At 39.1% G+C, this 24,615-nt stretch overlaps 2 protein-coding genes across 2 annotated transcripts; both read left to right on the top strand.

The window, feature by feature from the left end:
• Positions 1-7,428: 7,428 nt before the first annotated feature.
• LOC140670827 (uncharacterized) lies at positions 7,429-12,312 on the top strand. Its single transcript, XM_072901618.1, has 2 exons — positions 7,429-7,604; positions 11,629-12,312. Exons 1-2 carry the CDS (start codon positions 7,429-7,431, stop codon positions 12,194-12,196), a joined length of 744 nt encoding a protein of 247 aa, XP_072757719.1. The 3' UTR covers positions 12,197-12,312.
• A 7,516-nt stretch (positions 12,313-19,828) lies between these two features.
• On the top strand, positions 19,829-20,542 carry LOC140670825 (uncharacterized). The gene has a single exon (XM_072901617.1). It carries the CDS (start codon positions 19,829-19,831, stop codon positions 20,540-20,542), a length of 714 nt encoding a protein of 237 aa, XP_072757718.1.
• Positions 20,543-24,615: the final 4,073 nt, after the last annotated feature.

Here is a 24,615-nt window from a genome sequence, read left to right as displayed (position 1 = left end):
AAGAAAATTTTTATCAACATCACCAAGTATTTAGTATAGCTTATTATGTACATTGCTCGTACGATAATTCGTTATCCGTGTATCATTTTCGTCGCGAAGCCAATTGCGTTGCATGGTTCACCGACGAACTTAAAAATTTGGCGCAACGTGTAGAAAATATTTTAACAACCAATGTCCCCATAGTAAATTTAACGCAAAATGAATGGAAAGAATTTCGAAGTGCGACTCAGTGTCATATATGTGAGAAACCATTCGTAGAAAATGATACGCGCGTACGCGATCATTGTCATTTGACCGGGCGGTACAGAGGTCCCGCGCATTCAAATTGCAATCTAAATTACAAAGAATCTTTTTGCATTCCAATAGTATTTCACAATTTATCTGGTTATGATTCTCACTTTATAATTGAGGAAATAGCCACAGCGTTCGAAGGGGGAATCGATTTACTTCCGATAACAAAAGGAAAATATATTTCATTTACAAAACATGTTAAAGGTACGAAAGACAAATCGGGAAATCACATTAAATTACGTTTCATAGATTCATATAAATTTCTCACAACAAGTCTCGACAAATTGGCGTCTTTTCTGAGCAAAAATAAACTCAAAATTTTACAATCGGAATATAAAAATTTATCCGCCGAAGATTTCAATTTATTAACAAGAAAAAGTGTCTTCCCGTACGAGTACATTGACTGCATAGATAAATTGCAAGATGCGTGTTTACCATCACGAGAATCATTTTACAGTTCCTTGACAGGTAACACAGTATCTGAGAGCGATTACGCGCACGCTGAGACTGTGTGGAAGCGATTCTCCATTCGAACGCTAGGAGAATATAGCGATCTGTATTTAAAAATCGATGTTTTGTTATTAGCAGACATTTTTGAAAATTTCCGAGAGAGTTTTATCAAGAGTTATGGGCTCGACCCCGCGTATTACTATACTCTTCCCGGTTACACGTGGGACGCCATGTTAAAGTATACGAAAATTATATTTGAATTACTCACAGACATTGACATGGTTATGTTTATCGAACGAGGTATACGCGGTGGTCTGAGTCAATGTTCCAACAGGTACACGCGTGTTAATAACAATGCAGTCGTATGATTTATCAAATCCATCAACGTACTTGATGTATTTCGATGTTAATAATTTATACGGATGGGCAATGTGTCAACCATTGCCCTACGTCGATTTTCAGTGGGTCGATAATGTTTCCAATTTTGATGTATCATCGATCGCGCTCGATTCGTCTACAGGCTACATCCTTGAAGTCGATCTCGAGTATCCGCAGCATCTTCACGATTCGCACACTGACCTACCGTTTTGTCCGACACGCGACAAACCACCCGGCAAGCGCGAGGGCAAGCTTTTCGCAATCGTATACGATAAAAAGCGTTACGTGATACACTACCGCAACCTGCAGCAATGTTCACGTCACGGTCTTCGTGTTACAAAAATTCATCGTATATTACAATTCACTCAATCTCCGTGGCTCCGTACTTATATAGAACTCAACACAAAATTTAGAACACTGGCAAAAAATGATTTTGAAAAAAATTTGTACAAACTAATGAATAATGCAGTGTTTGGCAAAACGATGGAAAATGTGCGTAATCGCGTAGATGTTAAACTTTTAACAAAATGGGACGGAAGGTACGGCGCAGAGACATTGATTGCAAAACCAAATTTTCATAGCAGAAGCATTTTTTCGGAAAATCTAATCGTTGTAGAATTACGTAAACTCGAGGTGAAATTCTACAAACCAATTTACGTAGGTATGTGTATTCTCGATATATCCAAGACATGTTTGTAAAAAATTTGTACAAACTTTGACGAATTTCACCACGATTATATAGTACGAATGTATCGGGAGAGATGCAAAGTCATGTACACTGATACGGATAGTCTTATATATCACATTGAGTGCGACGATGTGTACGAGAATATGAAACGCGACATCAGCAGATTTGATACAAGCGACTATGCGATAGACAATGCGTACGGTGAATAAAAAGGTACCGGGTCTAATGAAGGATGAAAACAACGGTACCATAATGATCGAATTTGTCGGGCTTAGAGCAAAAATGTATGCGTTGCGCGTGGATGGTAAGAAGAATACGAAAAAGGTAAAAGGCGTCAAGAGTAACGTTGCTGCGAGAACGATAACGTTTGACAATTCACGCGGTGTTTAAACGAAGAGATTGAAATAACGCGTAGTCAATCGTGTATAACAGTGCTCGGAGTTAGTTGCCCTTTTCAGGCCGATTTCCGAGGCGACGCCTCCTTTCTCCCACTAGCGCTCGAGACTCGACGGCCGAGCCGCCGAATCGCTTCAGGCGCGTCTCTGTAAGAAATATATTGGGATCCATATGTTAGGCACACAAATCGTCACATCATGAAAGTTTTTCTCGCTAAATAATTTTTCTTTTTATAAATAATTATAAATAAAATTATGTCAATAAATAATAAATGTAATAATAATAAATAATATAACAATAATATATGTAATATAAAATATATAATAATAAATTATAAGTAAAAATATTAAAAATTCTATTATTAATATGTTATGTAAAGCTATTATATATATATATATATATATATATATATATGTATATGTATGTATATATATTATATATATATATATACAATATATATATATATATATATATATATATGTATATGTATGTATATATATTATATATATATATATACAATATATATATATATATATATATATATATATATATATATATTCGCATGCATAACATATTAATAGAATTTTTAATATCTTTATTAATAACTTATTTTATTTATTATATATTTTGTATTATATATTATTATTATATTATTTATTATTATCATTATATTTATTATTTATTAATATAATTTTATTTATTATTTATAATTATGAAAATAAAATTTGTATAGCGAGAAAAATTTTAATGACGATTTATGGCGTAACATATATATATATATATATATATATATATATATATTAAATATGTTACAATAGTATATTATGACAATAACATACTATTACAATTCTGACAATAACTTTCCACATCACCCGTGAGGTACTATTGTTTGATGCGTTTTTTTTAAAGTGGTTTCCCCAGTAGGCCTATTCCACTAATAAGAAAATATGTGGCTTAACGAACAAAACAGCAATATGTTTCATAAGATATCAGAAAGATATAAGAAAAGAATCAGAAAAAACCAATGTAACTAATTTAAATGTAATTCAAAATAAAAATTTCCTCTAATGCGATCTTCTGGGTCGTTTGCACGATTCTACTAATAATGGTACATCCACAGAAATTTTAGAAGAATTAGCTCGCATCAGCGAGGACAATGTTTTGTCGTTTAAAGAAGATCGTTTTTCTGTTTTTGTAAAGTTCATTTTGGAAAAAGAGCATTCACATAAATATGTGGACCCAAACATGGAGAAAATTCGAAATCCGAAATTTTTAAGATGTGGATAATAAGATGTATCTAAAATTTTGAAAAATTCGATCCCCTTTTCTAACCGTGCCTTCAGAGTAAGATCACATTGCAAATCGCAAAGTTCTGTCTGAAATTCTAGGCTTTGTTCCTCGATTTTCACAGTGAGAGGATTCTCAAAGGGTTATATTCTGCAACGAGTCGGGATAGAGCGTCGATCCACTTGTAAGTTCCGTTCAGCGTAAACATCTTCCACATGTCGTTCTTCAGCGTGCGATTGAATCGCTCGACGACAGACGCCTTCAATACCGAATATGTGGAATAGTGATTAATATTATGTTTCCGTATAAGCTGTTGCACATCGGTATTGTAAAATTCCTTCCCGTTATCAGTTTGTATGTTTTTCAGGCATCTCTTGCTATCTCGAATTATTTTGGCGATTGCATCAGCCGTCTCCCTTCCACCTTTACTCTTGAGTGGTACAGCTCATGCATACTTGCTCAACACATCGATGACGGTGAGTATGTAGTGGTAACCTTTGTTGAAATGAGAATACGGACACATCTCGACGATGTCGGCTTGCTACAGATCATCGTATCCCCGCACTATGACGTGTCTTCGGGGAAAATTTTTTCTCGCCGGCGCGTGCAGTTCGTTCACCAACTGTCGTCTCTCCAAACTATGTTGATTCTTTGCTTTGTCAGTTTTTCTCGATGCCCGTTAGTTGTTCGCTTTTTTTTCACTCATTTTCGTTTATCGCCGCTTAATAGCCGTTCTCTATTCTGACCTGTTCTAACCTGTTCTTGACTTGTTCTAACCTGTTCTTGACCTGTTCTTGACCTGTTCTAACCTATTCTTGACCTGTTCTTGACCTGTTCTGACCTGTTCTTGACCTGTTCTGACCTGTTCTTGACCTGTTCGTAGCCGTTTTTGACCTGTTCTTGCGTTGTTCACCGCCGTCTTTCACCCATTCGAAAATCGTTCTTGACCCGTTTGCAGTCGTTTTTGACTCGTTCGTAGCCGCTTCTGACCCGTTCGTAGCCTCGTTCACAGACGTCTTTTGACCGATCGTGGGAGTTCTTGAGTTGTTTGTAACCTTGAGTGTAGCCGTTAAGAACGTGTGCGTAGCCTCGTTCGCAGCCCTGCTTGAGATGCTGATAGCCTCGTTCGAAGCTGTTGCAGCTACTGCTGCTGCTGCTAGGTCGTTCACTGCCACTGCCACTGCCACTCATTGCAGTTAGATAATTCTTCGTAGCTATTCGATAATTGTTTGCAGCCGTTCGATAATCCTTTGTAGCTGTTCGATAACCGTTTGATAGCCGCTCCTAACCCGTTCACTGATGCTTATTTAGGTTGATAGCTGTTTCTGAGTTAGCGTTAGCCGGGCGTTGAAGTTCGTTTAGCACAATCTTATTGCTCGCACATCCTTCTCAAGCGAAATCAGCTTCTCGTCTGATTCTTTCTGTTGATTCATTAATCTTTTAACGCAGGACTCCACGTACAGTTTGTTGACGGCATCGGTGTCAGCCTCTGGTTGCGCTACACGGCGAATCTTACGTGACCTTGCATCGAAGTCTGTAACGACGCGACACAAAGCGTTTTCGTGCACATAACTTTTTATCAGTCTATCCCAAGAACCGTTTGTGCCGGTTGCATCATTTCTTGGATCGAATAATTCAAATTTGTTGATAGGCATTTTTTTCTGATGCTTCGTAAAGTGTCACGCAACGCTGATTGACTGATTAGTTTTGTCGAGACACCATTTAATTTATAATAATTCCTTCTTCACGAAGTTCCTCGATGAACGACTGGATCTCGTTGTCGTGAGCGTTGTGACCAGCTTGGCGCGAAGCGTTGAGCAATCGTAGCCGATCCACTAGTTCGTTGGGGTCGTCCCAGTACGTAAATCAATCATATTGTTGGTTAGCGTCATAGCGCGAGGCATAGATATCTCCCCTCCAGATTTTGTATTTTTCGAGTCGAGCAACATCAACGGTGCAATTATATGTTTGTACTTGTACCCCCTGTTACCCTTCAAATGGCCCTGCGCATCATAATCGCGTCTATGCGCGTTCGTCACCAATAATATGCTCTTGTATTTTTCCAAATCGTTCCCCCTCGTGTAAAGTTCGTCATCGGGAATTCTCTTGAAGATCAACTCGTACAATTCTGGCGTTCCAATGTACTGCACGTCGTCTATGATAATAGAGTCATCTTTGTTGATGTTGAATCATTTGTTGCCGAGTCGCATTTCATTCTTTCTGTCAAAATAGACTTCATACACATGATCAATCTTGTGATTTTTGTCGCCACTGAGCAAAGCGCCTATGTACTTTTGCCCAAGTGGTCCAAAGTACTCCCACAACGTTTCTTGACCTTCCGGCGTTTGTAACTTGTTTCGAACAAACGATGATTCGAGCATGTTGCCCGAAGTTTCGAAAACATCTTCGTTTACGCTTGTTGGTGCGGCTAACGGCGTAGAGCTATCGACGGTTCATACAGTAAAACGTCAGATCGTTTCCTTTTTTTCGGTGTCGCATCTTCCTCTTCCTCTACCTCCTCATCTTTAGCCTCTTCCTTCTCATCCTCCTTGTATCGCTTGATGAGTAAGATTTTAATCTTTGCGCTACTCTCCGACTTATTTTTCACCGCGAACGACTTATCGACAATCTTTTGCAGCAGCTCGATAATAGGTTTAAAATGGGTTTTGACCGCGATATCGTCATCGATGTTACCGGTCTTCAAAGCGCGATGTTTCTTGCGGATCGATTTGCTCGTTTTCGCAATCTCCTTCGCCATCTTTTCACGCTCGCGAATTTTATCGCTCCCAGCCATATCGATAAAGAGTATTGAACGCTCGCGTTTCACCCTTCACGACAGAATGTAGGCAACGACTAATCATTTTGTGGTATCGCAAACACGTTAAATCCGTTTCTGTATCGCCCGTTTGTAAGCAAGCTATCCTTGTCTATCACGAGAAATCCATACTTTTGCTGCCAACAAGTACGACATAACTCACTGAAATTCTCGTATGACATGTCGGTATTCACGTGATCGTTGTACACGTGTTTCAAGTTGGTGCCATCCTGTTTAAACAAGATTAGCAGGTTCGCGTTGTCGCGTAAAAGATGTTTCGGTATTCTCGCGTATGTCTGGCAGAAATAGAAGCAGTCGACGTTCGAGTGGCGTCCCATTGAGAAATATTTTCTTATCGTATTTTGTTTGTCGCATGCCACGTCATCGAAAACGAAAATCGAGTTTGGACGTGCTTCGCTCGGTGGAATGACGTCACTGTTATTGGAGAATGTAAAATAGCCGATTTCATCGATCGACGTTAACAAATTCTCCAGATATCGATATTTTGGCTGTTGCAGTGACTTTGAATACACGTACACATTTTCAAAGCGGACGCCGTGCGGGCTTTCTATCAAACTAATCAACATGTTAGTTTTACTGCAATTCGAGGGGCCGCAAACGATTGCGCGTATAGTATTCGGCAGCATCGTACCGTGTCTACGCATCTCCGCGTTGCCACCCATCGAGCGTAATCTGGCGTCGTAATTTGTCATGCGTATCGCGAAAGGTTGTCGCACGAATTTCATTTTCCCACTTCCGATTCGGATCACGCCTGTCTATTTATAGCTGCGCGGAACTACAAAGTGTTCAGTAACAAAAAAATGTTTGTCCTGCTATCAAGTCCTTACGATATTCTCGATTTGAGTGCCGAACAGCTACAGTTTGTATCTAAAGCAGTTTTATTGCGAATGTGTGGCAATCACGTTCACTACGTGTGGGACAAACTTCCGGAATATATAAAGGCGGATTCGGAGGTTCAGACCTATCGTCGCTGTTTCGAACATTACAATCAACCGTGGCAACAAACACACATTGACGGTCCAGCGCCAAAGATAAAAGATTGTCGTGAATGTCAAAGCAAATAAGTAGAGGTCTATTAAATCGTGCGATAAACTTGTCGTGAATGTCACCGCAAATAGGCAGAGGTCTATTAAATCGTGCGATAAACGCGCTTCCTATCGAATTGCATATTCCTGGATACCAGTTTTGCGATCCGGGCACGCGGCTAGAAAAACGATTGGCTAGAGGTGATCGAGGTATCAACCCATTGGACGCAGCGTGTCGTGAACACGATATAAGGTACTTTCGGAGTAACGATCTTGCCGAAAGACACGCGGCGGATAGGATATTCGCCAAAAAGGCGCAAACTCGCATCACTGCGAAAGATTCGTCTCTCGGTGAGAGAGCCGCAGCCACAGCTGTCTAGACAGCGATGAAAACCAAAACGAAGTTTGGTATGGGTCTGAAGACAAAAACGAAGAAAAAGACGGTGAAAAAACGAATACTTTCGGTAGCGAAACGTGGGGGTGTATTACCGATTTTACCAATGTTGGGCGTTCGCGGATCTCTGATTGGTGGAGCGGCTGATGTAGCAAAGATGGTGAACGATGGAAAAGCTACACAACGTCAGTTTCAAGAGATGCTACGTCACAATCGTGCCATGGAAGGTCGCGGATTGTATCTCGCGCCATACAAATACGGACGAGGAGTCTCATTGAGAAAGAAGAAAAAAAAACGTCAAAGAGACGCTAAAAATGCCAGAGGGCGTAACTACCAACGTACAATTGCTGCAACTAGCAAAATGTATGCACATTCCATATTTTAGGTGTTTTTATGCGTAACTCATTACCGATCGGTGGCATATATCGAAACGAGAGCGGGATCATGAATTTGGATAACGCTAAAGGCTCGGGTACACACTGGGTAGCATACGCAAAGAGGGGGAATCGCGCTATATATTTTGACAGTTTTGGCAATCTTCGACCGCCTAATGAATTGGTGCGATATTTAAATGTGACAAAAATAGAATATAATCACACATCCTATCAAACTTATAATCAAAGCATCTGCGGACAATTGTGCTTGCAGTTTCTCCGAACGGTCGATGCACGCGAATTTAAAGACATATATTGCGCTATTTAACTTAGTATTGGTTAAACAGTTTGGTCAACATATCTATGACATTCACGCTGACTGGAAAGAGCAGCGTTCTCGCGGCAAACTACTTTCCCAACATAGATTTAAGCGACGGTGAATACGAGCTTGGTCTAGCGGATTTTGAAAGTTATCACACGATATCGAACGTGAATTCCTCGAATAATAAATTTTACTTTGGCAAAGACGATGCGGAAATTACGATTCCCGAGGGATCGTACGAGCTGCAAGCGATACATGAATTTTTGAAACATACAATTTCACGAAAACGTTCGCAACACACAGTTCGTGATGGTGATAAAAAACACTGACGACGACGATGACTTTGAGGCTGGAGAATGGCCTATAGTGCTCCGCGCTAATTACAATACGATGAGGAGCGAGATCAAATGCGCCTACAGATTAAATTTTAGCAAGCCTAACAATATTGGATCGCTGCTAGGATTCTCGAACCGTATACTGCAGCCGCGAAAATGGTACGAGTCGGACGTGCCGATTAACATTATCAACGTGAACATTATTCGCGTCGAATGTAATGTGACCGCGGGTGCGTACACAACGGCAAACTCGTTCATACGATACACGAATTTTCACCGAGGGTACCACCAGGATATAAGATATCGGAAACACCGGCGCACATCATTTACCTACCGATCATTGTGCGGTACATTACGGATTTAACGTTACGCGTTGTCGACCAGGAAGGACGATTACTCGATTTTCGAAGAGAAGAGATCACCATTAGATTGCATGTACGGCGGCGGCAAAATTAGCGTGTGATGCTCGTGTTGAACGGATCGAAAGAGACAACACAATTTTTACGACGCCAGCGACAATAACATCGACATTTGCTAATATCCAATCATCCGGCACTAAGAAAAAGAAATTGAACACATCAAACGTTGCGTTTTTACAATCTTTGGGATTCGTGGTGCAAAACATTTAAACGATGACTGACATTCTCAACATCGCGGACGAGCCAATCTTTGACGATCGCATCGTCAAGATTGAGACTCACTCCTATAACCCATTCGCCAACACAACGTTCGGACACAGTGATGAGATAAGAATACCCATACAACAACAGGATCTGTATACATTGCCGTACGAGAGTTTCTTATACATCGAGGGAGAATTGAAGATAAACAATCCAACTGCCGGATCTAATGTGGTACTGCAAAATAATTGCGTCGCATTCATGTTTGATGAGATTCGATACGAACTCAATGGCGTGAAGATTGATCGCAACAGAAACGTGGGAATAACAAGTATGCTCAAAAACTATGTAACAATACCATCCGATAGAAGCGTGATTATGAGAAATGCTGGCTGGATTGATCTAACTACTGTGAATGGGCACTTTAATTTTTGCGTACCGCTCTACATGTTATTGGGATTTTGCGAGGATTACAGACGCATAGTAATTAACGCTCGTGACGAGTTGATCTTAATACGATCACGCAATGACAATTGTCTGGTTGGAGCTTCGACGGTGGAGCCTGTGATCAACATATTCAAGATACAATGGCGAATGCCACATGTGCTGTTGAGTGAAATTAAGAAGCTGTCTATGCTGCGCGCTCTGGAAAGCGAACGTACAACCAAGCATTCGTGGGCCATTAGGACCGCGACTCAGCTGGAGAAACCACGATACGTTATCTTTGCTCTGCAGACAGGCCGGAAGAATGTTATGTCCAAAGATGCGAGTAAATTAACGAACGTGAAACTCTATCTGAACTCGGAATGTTATCCGTACGACGACATGAATCTGGATTTCGATAAAAACAGATGGTCGATTCTGTACGACACGTACGCGCGTTTCTGCAAAAACTATTACGGATACGAGTACCTCGAACCGAGTCCCACCGTCTCACTGTTTCTACAGTACAGTCCGTTTGTGATCATCGATTGTTCTCAAACAAAACGAATCGGTCAAGAGTGCAACCGTGGATGTGTGATTAGAATTTGAGTGTAAGGAGAATGTGTCTAATAATACGACTGCGTACTGTCTCATCATACACGATCGCGTGATCCAGTTTAACCCGTTGACCAACATTGTGCGCAAAATTACCTAAGTGTTTGCGACAATAATTTAGAGAGAGGGGAAGCTGGATATAAATCCGAGTGTTACGAGATGGTTGTCATTCTTCTTACTGACGAAAAGAGATCTCATCATGACTGTACCAACGTTTGTCGATCTGCAAGGATTTGTCGTTTCGAATAAATTCATCGCAAAGGAGGTGGCGGTGCTGAGAAGAGGAACTGTTCTCGCACACTACATTTTTCGGAGTCCTATACCATGGCATCTCCTTACAAAATCCGAAAAGTGTCAAGCTTCATGGTTGATGGCGAATCATCATTGACTACAATGGGAGGATGGAATCGTTGCGTACAGCATGGTGAAACGATTGATTACAACAGCTGTAGTTGAAGAAGATGATAAAATGCAGTGTATCGTATACGTTAAAGGATGTCAGAAACGAGAATGGCTTGCTAATATGCTCAGCGACGATGCGAGAGAAAATTTAATCATTGAGACCTTGGATGCTGATTACGACGATATCGAATCTCTAAATAATCTAGATGTTAAAAATACTATACGATGTGGAAAACATGTTAAGAATTGCGCATTACAAAATGTATTCAAAATATTTAACTGGTGGTCGCAACGCCAGAAAGAATTGCAAGATTTGGAAAAATAAAATATTTAAACATTAATATGTTTTATTTCTTATTCCTCCTTCTCATTCCCTCCCTCCCTCACGAGTCATTTAAGAATTCTTTTTATCCGAGTATCGTCTCTCCCTTCTAAAAATTTCAGAGCACTAAAGTATTCTAGAATCTCCCACCACATTTACCACTAATCTCCCCCCCACTACTTTGAAAAAACGGGGTGTCACGTATATTTGATTCTTCATATTCGATTCTTCATATGGTCAGTGTTGCGTTAACCGTTCGTGAAAGTGGTCCACTTTTGAAATCTGGAAATATGTACTACGTCGAAAGAAGCAGTGGCGGCCCCAGCAGAAGCGTGAATAATTACGTACCGAATCGTTATGAAACTCCATTGTTTGAGAACAAATGTGACAAGTAAGTTTTTGTTTAACTTCTTTCTATTTTTTCACAAATTGTTTTTAAACTAATTTTTTTTTATTTTATTTTTCTACAGCATTTCGTTGAAGCGTCGTGCGATTCGTATACTAAGTAGACGATACGCATTGACAACCACGGAATTCAATTTCCTTGAAATTGGTATCAACGTGGGTACACCGAGTTACGTGGAAATTGTCATAGGAGATCATCAAGGAAAGGAACTGGTATTATCTCTCGAAACGTGGAAGGGACTCTACGAGCAACGTCGCAATATTCACGATTTACTGCGAAAGGACTCTAAAGATACCTATAATTTTATAAGCGTTGGACCGCTAACAGTGCGAGTTCATACGATTAATGATACTAAACTTATAAGTCTCGAATCTTTAAACGTACGCATGATGATGATTGAACCGACGTTACACCGTATGTTTAATCTCGATCAATGCATCGATGTAACCTTTGATCGATTGGTTAGAATCACCGAGACAGTCGATACTAAGTTTACACAATTCTCCAATATCGCGTCCACTATAACGGATAATAAAAAAGTGTCAAATGTAATATGCGCCAGCGACGCCTTCAATAAACATCAACTCGTCGATTGCGAACTGGTAGCTTTAGTTTTTAGTCACAATATGTAATAAAAAAAATATATATATATATATAAAAGAGAAGAATAAAGTTTTTTTAAATTTAAATCATGATATAATTTACTCGCACGCATTTCCCATCCGTGCTTCCTCCCACCCGTAAACAGTCCCAGTTCTCATATGTAGCTCGTTGCGGGGAATGACGTCATGCTGGGAAGGGAAATGCGAAGCTAGGGACCGCGAGAGAGTAAGCGCTAGGAAAGAAAGAAATAGCGCGAGGCGAAGGAGAGCGAGAGAGTAAACGCTAGGAAAGAAAAAGATAGCGCGAGGCGAAGGAGAGCGAGAGAGTAAACGCTAGGAAAGAAAGAGATAGCGCGAGGTGAAGAAAAGCGAGAGAGTAAACGCTAGGAAAGAAAGAGATAGCGTGAGGCGAAGGAGAGCGAGAGAGTAAACGCTAGGAAAGAAAAAGATAGCGCGAGGTGAAGGAAAGCGAGAACGCAAACAGTAATTATTTTTCTTTTTTCTTTTTATAATTTTTTTTCTTTTTTCTTTTTATTATTTTTTTTTCCTTTTTATTATTTTTTTCTTCCTTTTTATTATTTTTTTTCTTTTTTTTCTTTTTATATTTTTTTTATATTAAATATTAAGTTATTATATCTAATTATATCTAGTATATGAAGGAAGAAGGATGGGATAGATGAAGGAAGCGCAAGCAAGCAATTATATGTGTTTTAACATAATTTTTTTTTATTTAAAAAGTGTGTGTGTTTATTTACAAAAATCTGTGTGTGTGTGTGTGAATTTAAAAATAAAAATAAAAAGAAAAAAATATAAAAAAAAAATATATATATAAGAGATTGCACGCCGATGGTCGAGCGGTACGGCACGACGGCGACTGCTGCTGCGAGGCGCTGGAGGGGATGACCGGGCGGTCGTGGTGGCGTCCAGGTAGGGCTCCTGCATAACAGAAAAAAAAAAAATTTATTAATATTTTCATAATTTGAAAAAGAATACTTACACATCAAGGATTACTTACAATTACTGATCAGAATCAGTATCAGAATCTGGATCATTGTCGATAACATGTTGTAGATACAACATGTTATCGATATGTTGACGGATTTCCCGATGGATTTCTTGTAACTGCTCAGGACATGCTTGCCGATTTCCGCCTGGTAAACAGCAATTCTCGCAAGGCTTTCCCCTTAGTCTGTTGTTTTCATTCGTCCATATATAACTTTGTAGTTTAAAGATCACTGTTGAGGAATTTTTTATGTCAAGTTCGCGATTTCGTTGAAACTCCACCACCGCATTCAATAGTTTTTCGGTCACCATTTTTCACAGCACTTAATCCTAGCAAATGTCTACAAAAGTTTATTGCTGCGCACAAAAACGGCACACACTACATGCTATTACTTGGCACAGTGAGTGTCCACAATTATTACACGAGTTCCAACCGTGATAAATATATTGTCCTGTTTCATGTTTATACACAATTTTACCTTGTGCATATAAATCTTGAACTTCGATGAAACATCCCGAACAAAATTTTTCACTATTTTCCTCGTCGTTGTCATACTTTTTTACTTCGTAATAAAATATGATGTTACACATTTCCTGCCGTTCAGTTATAATTCGTAAATCTTCACGCACTAACGGCACTACTTGTTCATTCAAATAGTCTTCCGGATCACTCTCATAATCAGAGTCATTTACTATTTCCACTTCTTCATCGCTGTCGTCGATAATAACCACATCTTCATTGTCTTCATTGTCTTCGATGACAATCACATCTTCTATATCCATTTTAGTACTAAATCGAAAGACACTCGACGACTGTTGAATACGTTTTAACGCGGAGACAGATTCTCAAATTCGAGCAGCCGAATGTTGGCGCTGGTGCGTTGCATTCTTTCCTTAAAAATTCGGAAGATGTTTCGCTCCAGTTTTATGGGAGATTTTCCGCGAGGGTGCAAAGCTGCCGAACGTCGGCGCTTAAAATCTCTTTTTCCATAATATTCTAATGGTCATAAAATGATCATAAAAATTAGAAAAAAAGAAAAAAACACTTTTATGGTTTCTAAAATGTCCCCCGGCTATAAATCAACCACAAAGATAAACACCTTGCAGTTGCAGTTCTTTCCCTAAAAATTCGGAAGATGTTTTGCTCCAGTTTCATGGGAGATTTTCCGCAAGGGTACAAAGCTGCCGAACGCCGGCGCTTAAAATCTCTTTTTTCCATAATATTCTAATGGTCATAAAATAAACATAAAAATTAGAAAAAAAAGAAAAAAAACACTTTTATGGTTTCTAAAATGTCCCCCGGCTATAAATCAACCACAAAAATAAACACCTTGCAGTTGCAGTTCTTTCCCTAAAAATTATGGAACATGTTTCGCTCCAGTTTCATGGGAGATTTTCCGCAAGGGTACAAAGCTGTCGAACGTCGGCGCTTAAAATCCTAATGATATAATGACCATAAAATGATCGTAAAACTAGAAAAAAAAGTTTTACGACTTCTAAAATACCCCCGGCTATTAAATCAACCACAAAGATAAACATCTACTTTCGAACGTGTGTAGGACCCTTCCCCCCCTTCCCCCCCACCCCCCCTTTCCCTAACATCAGACCCCTCGCGCCTCCCAGATACCCCCGCCCCCGCACCCCCCTCAGCGCCCCATGGCTTAGAATCCCCACTATAACACTACTAAAGCTCTCCAGATAAGCTACAAGAATATGCAAAAATATATAGGATGTCCCATTTAAAAAATTCAAGGCGACCTTTATATGACCTTCAAACGATTATTCAAGGTTAAACTAATGGTACCATCTTATGGTCCCCTCGAAACCATATAACTTTTGTCTCAAACATTTTTTCGTACGATACGTATTTCTTCAAATATTTAAATGTCTCAAGATAAAAAACTCACCCTATATATATATATATATATATATATATATATATATATATTATATAAATTATAATATATATTATAAATATATTATAACAAAATAAAAGAAATATATTTTTTTCCTTCGACACGTTCATTGAACTTTTCTAGCGCGCAAGTTTCGTGTCTGAGCACGTTACCACTGCGCGAGAGTTATTGTCCGTCCGTGCAATAAATATATGTACACTGCGCGACAGTGATTTGTTTTGTGACACCTCTCGCGGGGCAATATTATTAGCGCTAATAGCGTTTCCTCGAACGCACCCACTATCGTATGACCGGTTACTTCTACCGCGCTTTCAATGACTCGGATATTAGAAATCTTTCCTTATTTCTTTATTATGAAAACAAACTGAAATTTATGTTTCACATTTTAGCGATGAAAATAATATAATAAATTATTTACATTTTTATAATGACACGCAACATAATCTATAGAAATTTTAATTATAATGTATGTTTTATATGTTTAATTTTTCCGATGTACATCGTGTTTGATGATATTTTTATCATAAAAATTCTAAATGTATGATTTACTTTTACACATATGTTTATATATAAAATATAAGAGACACTGAAAATTTAAATAATATTTATGACAAGATTATAAAGGTCGTTTGAATTGTTGTTTTTCTTTCTAAAAATTGACAGTTTCGTTTAAAAACTCATGGTGACATAACGTGTCTCGTTGTTTGCGTTTATTTCAATTTATTAACCGTTGATTTTAACTAGTGAAATGTTTAATTGTTTCACAATTAAGTTCCACCTTTATACATATCCCATTGTATTCTTTCTTCTTTTTCTTAATTTACGTGTGAGTAGACTAGTTTTTTAATGATATTACATTGTATTGTTTGCGTTAAATTCGGTATTAATTGTATTCATATATTTTTTGATCCTTTGTATATTTTCTTTATAGTGACACTTGAAAAGGACCACAACCATATGGTCGAAACGTCGTGTTAATAAATTAAATGATTTTGGCTAGTTAGGTCGTTTTAATTAACCCGTTGTTTATAAAATAGTTTCTAATATAAAGCTTTCTAATATAAAGAATATAGCTTTCTTTATAAAGAAAATATAATATGAATAAAATAGGATAATACAAACAGATTATTTATTTTATTGAATTTTATCTTACATCTTACACTGACAATGAGAAGGATCTAATCAAATCGTTCATCTTACAGTTCATCGATGTAAAATATATTTTTGTATACGTGTCTATTTATTACAATTTTTATGTTCGAATTTGTACTATTGTTTATTCAATACATCTTACAATTGCTCCTTATATCTTTTTGTATTATTCTGTTTGTTGGAGATTTGAATCTCGCGGTATCATTATCCCTAGAGCCACGGCTGGAGTCTTTTCTTAGTTACTTTACTTACTTACATGTGGCAGCACTGTACCCTGTTGTGCCTCCGTGAAGGGGCACGGGATTCGTCGGGATCGTTTGGGAATGTCGGGGATGCGTCGGGCGGTTTTCTCCTTTTTTATTGTATTACGCTTTTCCTTTAAATGTAATCTTTTTATTCAACTACTTTCACAACTTGTGTAATTCTTTTATATCTCGCAAAAATATATGATAGTTTAAGTAAAGTCAATGGTGTGATATTTTGTCACTGCTCCCAGCGAACGTTATACTACTCGCGCTTGCTATCGGTTAGAGTGAGAGAGCGGTATCTCTCGTATACACCGTCGTACCGGTAGTCTGATACGCGTCGGCTTATCTCAGGTGCGCGTATATCTCTCAGTCATGCGAGTATGACTTTGTTGAATCTGGTCAGTAGCTGCTCGTGGCGATTATTACTCGTTCGGTTCTAATTAGCGACTGCCTGTCGCTTCATCGCGGCGGGTGCTGAGCTTCCCTCCGAACTGCATGGTTTTTCGGAGGGGGTCCCTTAGCAACATGACCAAATATGGTTATGTTGCTGAATTCGCGTTTTAGTGCAGACGAGGAAGTTCAGAGTCGAATTTCCTCGCTTGTACTTTTAGCAATTCGGCGACACCTTTCCGGTGCGTTTCTGAGAGCGCTTTCCGGTTTCGCGTTCGCGCTCGGTCTCGGGCGCGCGTGGCTCGCTGCGTCAGCGGCTCGCGCGATTATCGCTTCGCTCGCGATGCATTCCTGCATCTATATGATTATATGTATATATATATATATATATATATATATATATATATTTATTAAATCTGTAGCCTTTTCTGGGGCTATAACAACCCTTTCCTTATATTTAACAACATCGTCGTGTACTCTTAACGGTTAAAATATATGCAAGTTTGTCTATTCATATATCACTGTTACTCGTTGTTATTCCACACGCCCTCAACAGGTTATGGGCCCAGAAGATTAATCGAACCATCAAAGAAGTCGAAGCGAAATATTCACCCAGCGTACCGCGAAATCTTCGAACAGCCATTCTTTCTTTTCTTTCCGTGAGCTCGATCGAATCGAGGAAAGCAGAAATGGCCATATCAGGTATTACAAGGATAAATACTCTCAATCGAGAAAACTACGATATCTGGAAGATGCACATGGAGGCGCTATTGATAAAGAACGACGCTTGGGGTTATGTCTCGGGCACAAAGACCAAACCGGAGGTTATACCAAACGACAATACAAGCAGAGCAGCACACAATGCCTGGATGATTAACGACCGGAAAGCTAGATCCGACATTATTTTATTGATAAGCTCCACTGAGCTTAAACAAATTAAGGGATGTGAAATTTCCCGAGACGTGTGGCAACGTTTTAAAGAAATTTATCAATCAAAAGGACCCGCGCGAAAGGCCACGTTATTGAAGCAATTGATCCTCACACGGATGCAGAAGGACGACGACGTGCGCGAACACTTGCGAAAATTCTTCGACGCGGTCGATAAGCTAGCCGAAATGGAAGTGGAAATAAATGCAGATCTTCTCGCAATTTTATTGTTATACAGTCTTCCGTCCACGTTCGATAACTTTCGTTGTGCGATAGAGTCCAGAGACGAGTTGCCCAGCCCGGAGACTTTACGAGTCAAAATCATCGAGGAAAGCGACGCACGAAAACACGATATGCAAGGAGACATCTCGAACGCAATGGTCGCAAACAAACACAATGGCAAACCGAGCAGAACGCACAAGAAGAAAAGCGGATTTCCAGTTAAAGACAGTTCGAACACAGTAAAATTAAAGTGTTATCGGTGTAAAAAGATCGGTCACAAAGGATCCGAATGTCGACAGAATCGCGAAAAGACGGAACAAAACGCGTAAAGTGCCGAGCACCATTTATTCTACGGCGTCCCCGACGCGGTAAATGGAGACAAGGACTCACTCAAACCGACGCAAGCATCATATAACTCATTTAATGATTTCATGAACTCAAACGGCATTCAACGACGCTTAACAGTGGCCAACAATCCTGAGCAAAACGGAAAGGCAGAACGTCACAATAGAACTCTGGTGGAAATGGCCAGATGCCTACTCATTCAAGCCAGGCTGCCAAATTCTTTTTGGGCCGAAGCGGTCATGGACTGCAAACTTTATCAGAAATAGATGTCCCTCCAGATCACTCGACGGCAAGACCCCCTTCGAGATATGGCACAGAAATAGACCAAACGTAGATTTCTTCAGAGAATTCGGATGCAAGGTTTTTGTTCTCGACCGAACCTCTCAAAAAGGGAAATTCGATTCCAAAACGAAAAGCGGGATCTTCCTAGGCTACTCGGAACAATCGAAGGGATATCGTATATGAATTCCCGAGGAACGAAAAATCGAAATAGGGAGAGACGTAAAATTCCTGGAGGACACATCTCCTTTGACGTTCACATCCCCGAGATCACTGTTGCCGGGAAACACAGGACGATATGTCGAAGATCGACATTCCCCTAATCAAAACAATCCCAGACGACATCCACATGGACGAAGAAGAGGATGTAGAACAGTCCCACACAGATGGCGACGAAAGTGCCGAAGAACAGATCCAGATAGACGGGACGTTGAAGAGGGGCTCCGGCAGACCAAGAAAAATCAAAACAGGCAAGAAGGGACGACCTTCGAAACAGTATTGCACCGTCGAAGCCAACTATGGTCATGAAGCGTTCTTAGCTGAAATCCCTAATGGTCAGGCAATTTCGAGTCCTCATTCTCACGAATGGTTCGAAGCAATAAGTTCCGAAATGAGAAATCTCATCGAGAATGAAACATGGGACATTGTGGATCGCCCTGTCGACCGTAAGGTAATCAGAATAGTATTACGCAACAAATATGGATCTGACGTATCGTTGGAGCGTAGAAAAGCAAGAATCGTGGCACGTGGCTTCTCCCAGCATCCAGGAATCGACTTCAGTGAAACTTTTGCCCCAGTAGCTCGACTAAGCTCGGTTCGTATTGCAACCGCGATCGCATCAGAGTACAACATGATCATATTCAGTTTGACGTAACAGCCGCTTATCTCAATGGTTATTTGGATGAAGAAATATTTATGGAGATTCCCAAGATGACCGAGGAGGCCTTGAAGCAGATCATACGTACTGAACGGAGTAACAGCAAAATCAAAAGAAAAGCCAAAGAAGTGCTTGAGGATATAGAACGTAGAAATAAAGTATATCGACTCAATAAGGGCTGTATGAGCTCAAACAATCTGGACGTCAATGGCACAAGAGGCTAGATCAAGAACTGCGAAACTTGAACTTCACACCGTTAAATTCAGACCCCTGTGTGTACTCACTCAATCAAGGGGGAGCCCTAATGCTGGTCGCAGCATACGTCGACGACATATTGATTATATCAAAAAGCAGAGACGACATCAAGATGATTGGAGAAAACCTCTCGAAAGTTTTTAGCATCCGCAATCTCGGTGACGTAAATTGTTGTCTTGGGATAGAGTTTATTCGTCGTAAAAGCGGATATTCCATTCATCAAAGAGGATTTATCCTGGATGTTATCGCACGTTTCAGGATGACCGAATGCAAGACCGTCTCCATCCCTATGGATGTTAGCACAAAACTGAGTCGAAGTACATCTATGGACGACAAAGAAGATAATAAAGTACCCTATCGCGAGCTCATCGGTTCTCTGATGTACATAGCCATGGGTACAAGACCGGACATTACTCATGCGGTCAGTTATTTAAGCTATTACAACGACTGTCACCGACATGCTCACTGGATTGCAGCTAAACGCGTGCTACGTTATTTGAAAGCTACTTTGGATCTCGCCATTACCTACGAATTAACTGACAAACAACCTCTTGTCGGATTCGTTGACGCAGACTGGGGAAACTGCCCTGACGATCGCAGATCATACACTGGATACGCGTTCATTCTCGTTGGCAGTTGTATTACCTGGGAATCGCGAAAGCAACGGACAGTGGCGCTATCATCTACGGAAGCCGAGTATATAGGAATCAGTGACGCCTTCAAAGAAGCCATATACCTGCGCAAGTTCCTGAAGGAACTTTGATTGGAAGCCCTAGGAGATGTCACCGTCATGTGTGACAATATTGGAGCGCAGAAGCTCGCAACAAATCCAGTATTCCACTCTCGTACTAAACATATAGATATTAGACACCATTTTGTACGTGAAGCGTTGAATTCAGGGCTCATCAAATTAGAGTATACCCCGACAGACGACATGGCAGCGGATGTATTAACCAAAGGTCTTACTGGCATAATAAATGCATAAAATTATTAGGGATGGACAAGCTCTAGACCTAACGAGGGGGAGTGTTGGAGATTTGAATCTCGCGGTATCATTATCCCTAGAGCCACGGCTGGAGTCTTTTCTTAGTTACGTTACTTACTTACATGTGACAGCACTGTACCCTTTTCTTATTCAACAACATCGTCGTGTACTCTTAACAGATTAAATATACGCAAGTTTGTCTATTCAGATATCACTGCTACTCGTTGTTATTCCACACGCCCTCAACACTGTTTTATTTACATTATATATTATTTATATAAAATTTTCTCTATATTGGAAATTTTTATTCTTTACAATCTTTTATTTTTCTAGTTGTATGAAAATAAATAATGTATTTAGAAATTTTATAATAAAAATATCAAACACGACATAGATCGAATAAGTATTGCTATAATATCTAATTTATCTAATCTATTGGCCAGTATTCATAGTCCGATCTTATATTCGTCTTCATCTTTAGATACTTTGCAGCTAATGAAATGGTCCGTATAATTTCTAAAAATAAACTTGACGATTATAAGATCGAACTATGAATATCGGTCTATGTCGTGTTAGGAATCATTTTTTTCATATCGCGGCAAAGGATCTGCCGCGATCATCATGTTCGCGCGTGGCTTCCGCGTAAGCCCAAGTCTACAATAGCTATAGTAACCATAAGAAATTAACTAATTACAATTGAGCTTAGAGAAGAATAATAAATATGATTGGTTCATTTCTTATTGGTTTACTACAGCTATTGTAGACCCGGGCTAATGCATACACGGCACGCGACTCTAGTCTATTGCATTTGTTTTCAAATAGTCGAACGTCGAATAGTAGATTGCTACTTTTGGGCTGCTGCCTGTAGAACATTCTGCGCAGCACATGTACAAGATTGCATTTGTGTGCGGCTGTAGGCAGTAGCCCAAAGCGATCTAATCGAGCAGTGAGCAGTGAACGAGTGAACCAGTGAACGAGTGAACAGTGAATATATGCAGTGACGATTGTTAGTGGCGAGATGGTTCGGAAAAACTGTAAGTAATGTGAAATTTATTCTCACATTTATATAATTATGGAAGTAATTATCAAAAATTATTTGCATAATCTCTCTCTCCCTCTCTCTGTCTCTCTCTCTCTCTCTCTCTCTCTCTCTCTCTCTCTCTCTCTCTCTCTCTATTATAAATTTGTAATACTTTTTTTTAGCACGAAGCGAAGACAGTTTACCAATAAAGGCAAAAACGACGATGTCGACACCGAAGACAATGATGACGCCGACGACGCAGATGCCACCGATGGTATCGACACCAGCGACGACGATGTCGATACCGGCGACAATGATTTACGCCGACGACGCAGATGCCGCCGCCGCCGATGACATCAACATCGGCGACGATGATGGTGCCGACGATGATGATGCCGACGTCGCAGACGATGCAGATGCCACCGGTGGAATCGACAGCGGCGACGATGATGGTGCCGACGATGATGGTACCGACGATGATGGCGCCAACGATGATGACGCCGATGACGCAGATGCCGCCGCCGCCGATGACATCAACATCGGCAACGATGATGACGCCGACGGCACAAATGACGCAGATGTCACTGATGATATATATATATGTACATTTCATGTGTAAGACATCCGTAAAATGCGCGATACATACAGAAATATATAGATGTATGCGTACATAATATGTATGTATATACAGGGTGTCCCGAAAATGCCGGTAAATATTTTAATGGCAGGTTCTTTAGAACATTTTAAGGCGAAAAATTTAATCCAAAATGTTGAGGCTACAATAGTTTTCAAATTAAAAAGATTTAAAAATCACGAATGACAGGACTAGAATTTCACGCGCTCAGGTACGGAAAAATAACAAGTGATAAAAGAATTAGATAAGTTAGATAAATTCATAGAAGCACTTTTATCACTTGTTTTTTGCTGTACCTGAGCGCGCGAAATTCTAGTCCTGTCATTCGTGATCTTTAAATCTTTCTAATTTGAAAATATATTATAGCCTCGACATTTTTGTATTAAACTTTTCGTTTTAAAATGTTCTAAAGAACCTGCCATTAGAATATTTACCGGTTATTTCGGGAAACCCTGTGTATATGTTGTGTGCAAAAATACTAATGTTATTTTTTTTTCAGTGCATAAACGACGCAGTTCGGCGGGCAGTGAACCGCGAAAAGATAAAAGCTTTGAAGACAAATCGGGGGGAAGGGGGAGGTATGCGAGCACTAGGATACATGGTTGCGCCCCCCGCACCATCAAGCGGATATGTTAGTGCACCTGCACAATCCGGATATGTTGCTGCAGCTACACCATTCGGATACGTGCCTGTACCACCAGCATACGCACCCGCGTCATCTGGATGGCATGTCCCATATAAATAATTTTATATTTTTTTTTGATAGAATTATATGGATATATAAAAGTGTAAAACGTTTAGTTCCATTTAGTAAATATATATTTTATATTTATATAGTATATATGTATATTATACATTTATATATTTTACATTATCTTTTTCAAAAAATAATATTCATCTTTTTACTAAATGGAATTAAACATTTTATACTTTTCTATTCATATAATTCTATCAAAAAAAATTAGATATAAAATCATATCAATTTTTTAAAAAAATATGTCAATTACTTTTGTAAGGGTGATTCCACAATGAGTCATTCGTTGTAAGTCGTAAGCGAATACATCAATCATAGTTATTTAGAGAAGAAGAATTGAATCTTATAGGCGTCGTCGGCGTCATCGTCGCCGATGTCGGTAGCAGCGACGGTATCTGCATCATCGACGTCATCCGCGTCATCATTGTCACCGATGTCGATGTCGATTCGCTTACGACTTACCATTGTGGAATTACTTTATAATAAAAAAAAAGTATTTTTATATTTTTTTTATAATTAATATAAATTATAAATATATATATATATATATATATATATATATATATATATATATATATATATTACACGCACACACACACATACAATTTTATAAAATAAATACAAAATAAATATATATGTATTTTCAGTTTATATATAATTTTATTCCTTGTTTTGTAATAAGATATTCTCTCTCTCTCTCTTTCTCTCTGCTAAGCTCGTTATATTTTTTTATTATTATAAACGTTGTTTCTGCTATCGTATTTCTCTATAAAAATAAATTTGTATGCATTTTATTTATATTGCATACGTAAAAAATTCAATATGTTACATTTTTCTATTTTACTATTTTATAAATACATATTTACATTGTATATATATATATATATACAACCTAGCAAGAGCGCGCGGCACAAAGAAGCCTCCCATTGTTACTTGATACTAAGCGCGCCGACGAAGCGGTGGGAGGAACGCTCTGCATTGACAACCTGAAGAGTCACACACATAGTCACACACACATATCGGCGCGCCTAGTATCAAGTAACAGTGGGAGGCTTCTTCGTGCCGCGCGCTCCTGCCGGGCGCCGATTGGCTGATCTCTTATAATTAATATCTCATTAACTATTGCGAAAATTACAAAATGGTACATAACTTTTTTACTCAGTTTAACCTCTACCTGCATCTGACAGGTGGTTCGCGAATTATGGGACACCCTGTATATTTCTCAAATTAAACATTGTAGCATATTTAATTCCTATTTATTGCATGTTTGGCATATGCAAAACCATGATATAATAAAGCTATGTACAAAATGAAGTAGACGTGTGCAAAGTGTCTAAGAGATATCAAATATGATAAAATATTTATTTCATAAATATATATAATACTATACATTTATAAAATTAAAGAAAAAGTTTAACAATTTATTTGTATTTATTATATAG

This window comes from Anoplolepis gracilipes, chromosome 11, assembly GCF_047496725.1.
Source record: "Anoplolepis gracilipes chromosome 11, ASM4749672v1, whole genome shotgun sequence".
Lineage (NCBI taxonomy): Eukaryota > Metazoa > Arthropoda > Insecta > Hymenoptera > Formicidae > Anoplolepis > Anoplolepis gracilipes.
Note: the sequence above shows the minus strand (reverse complement) of the source record. Positions and strands in the feature narration are given on the sequence as shown.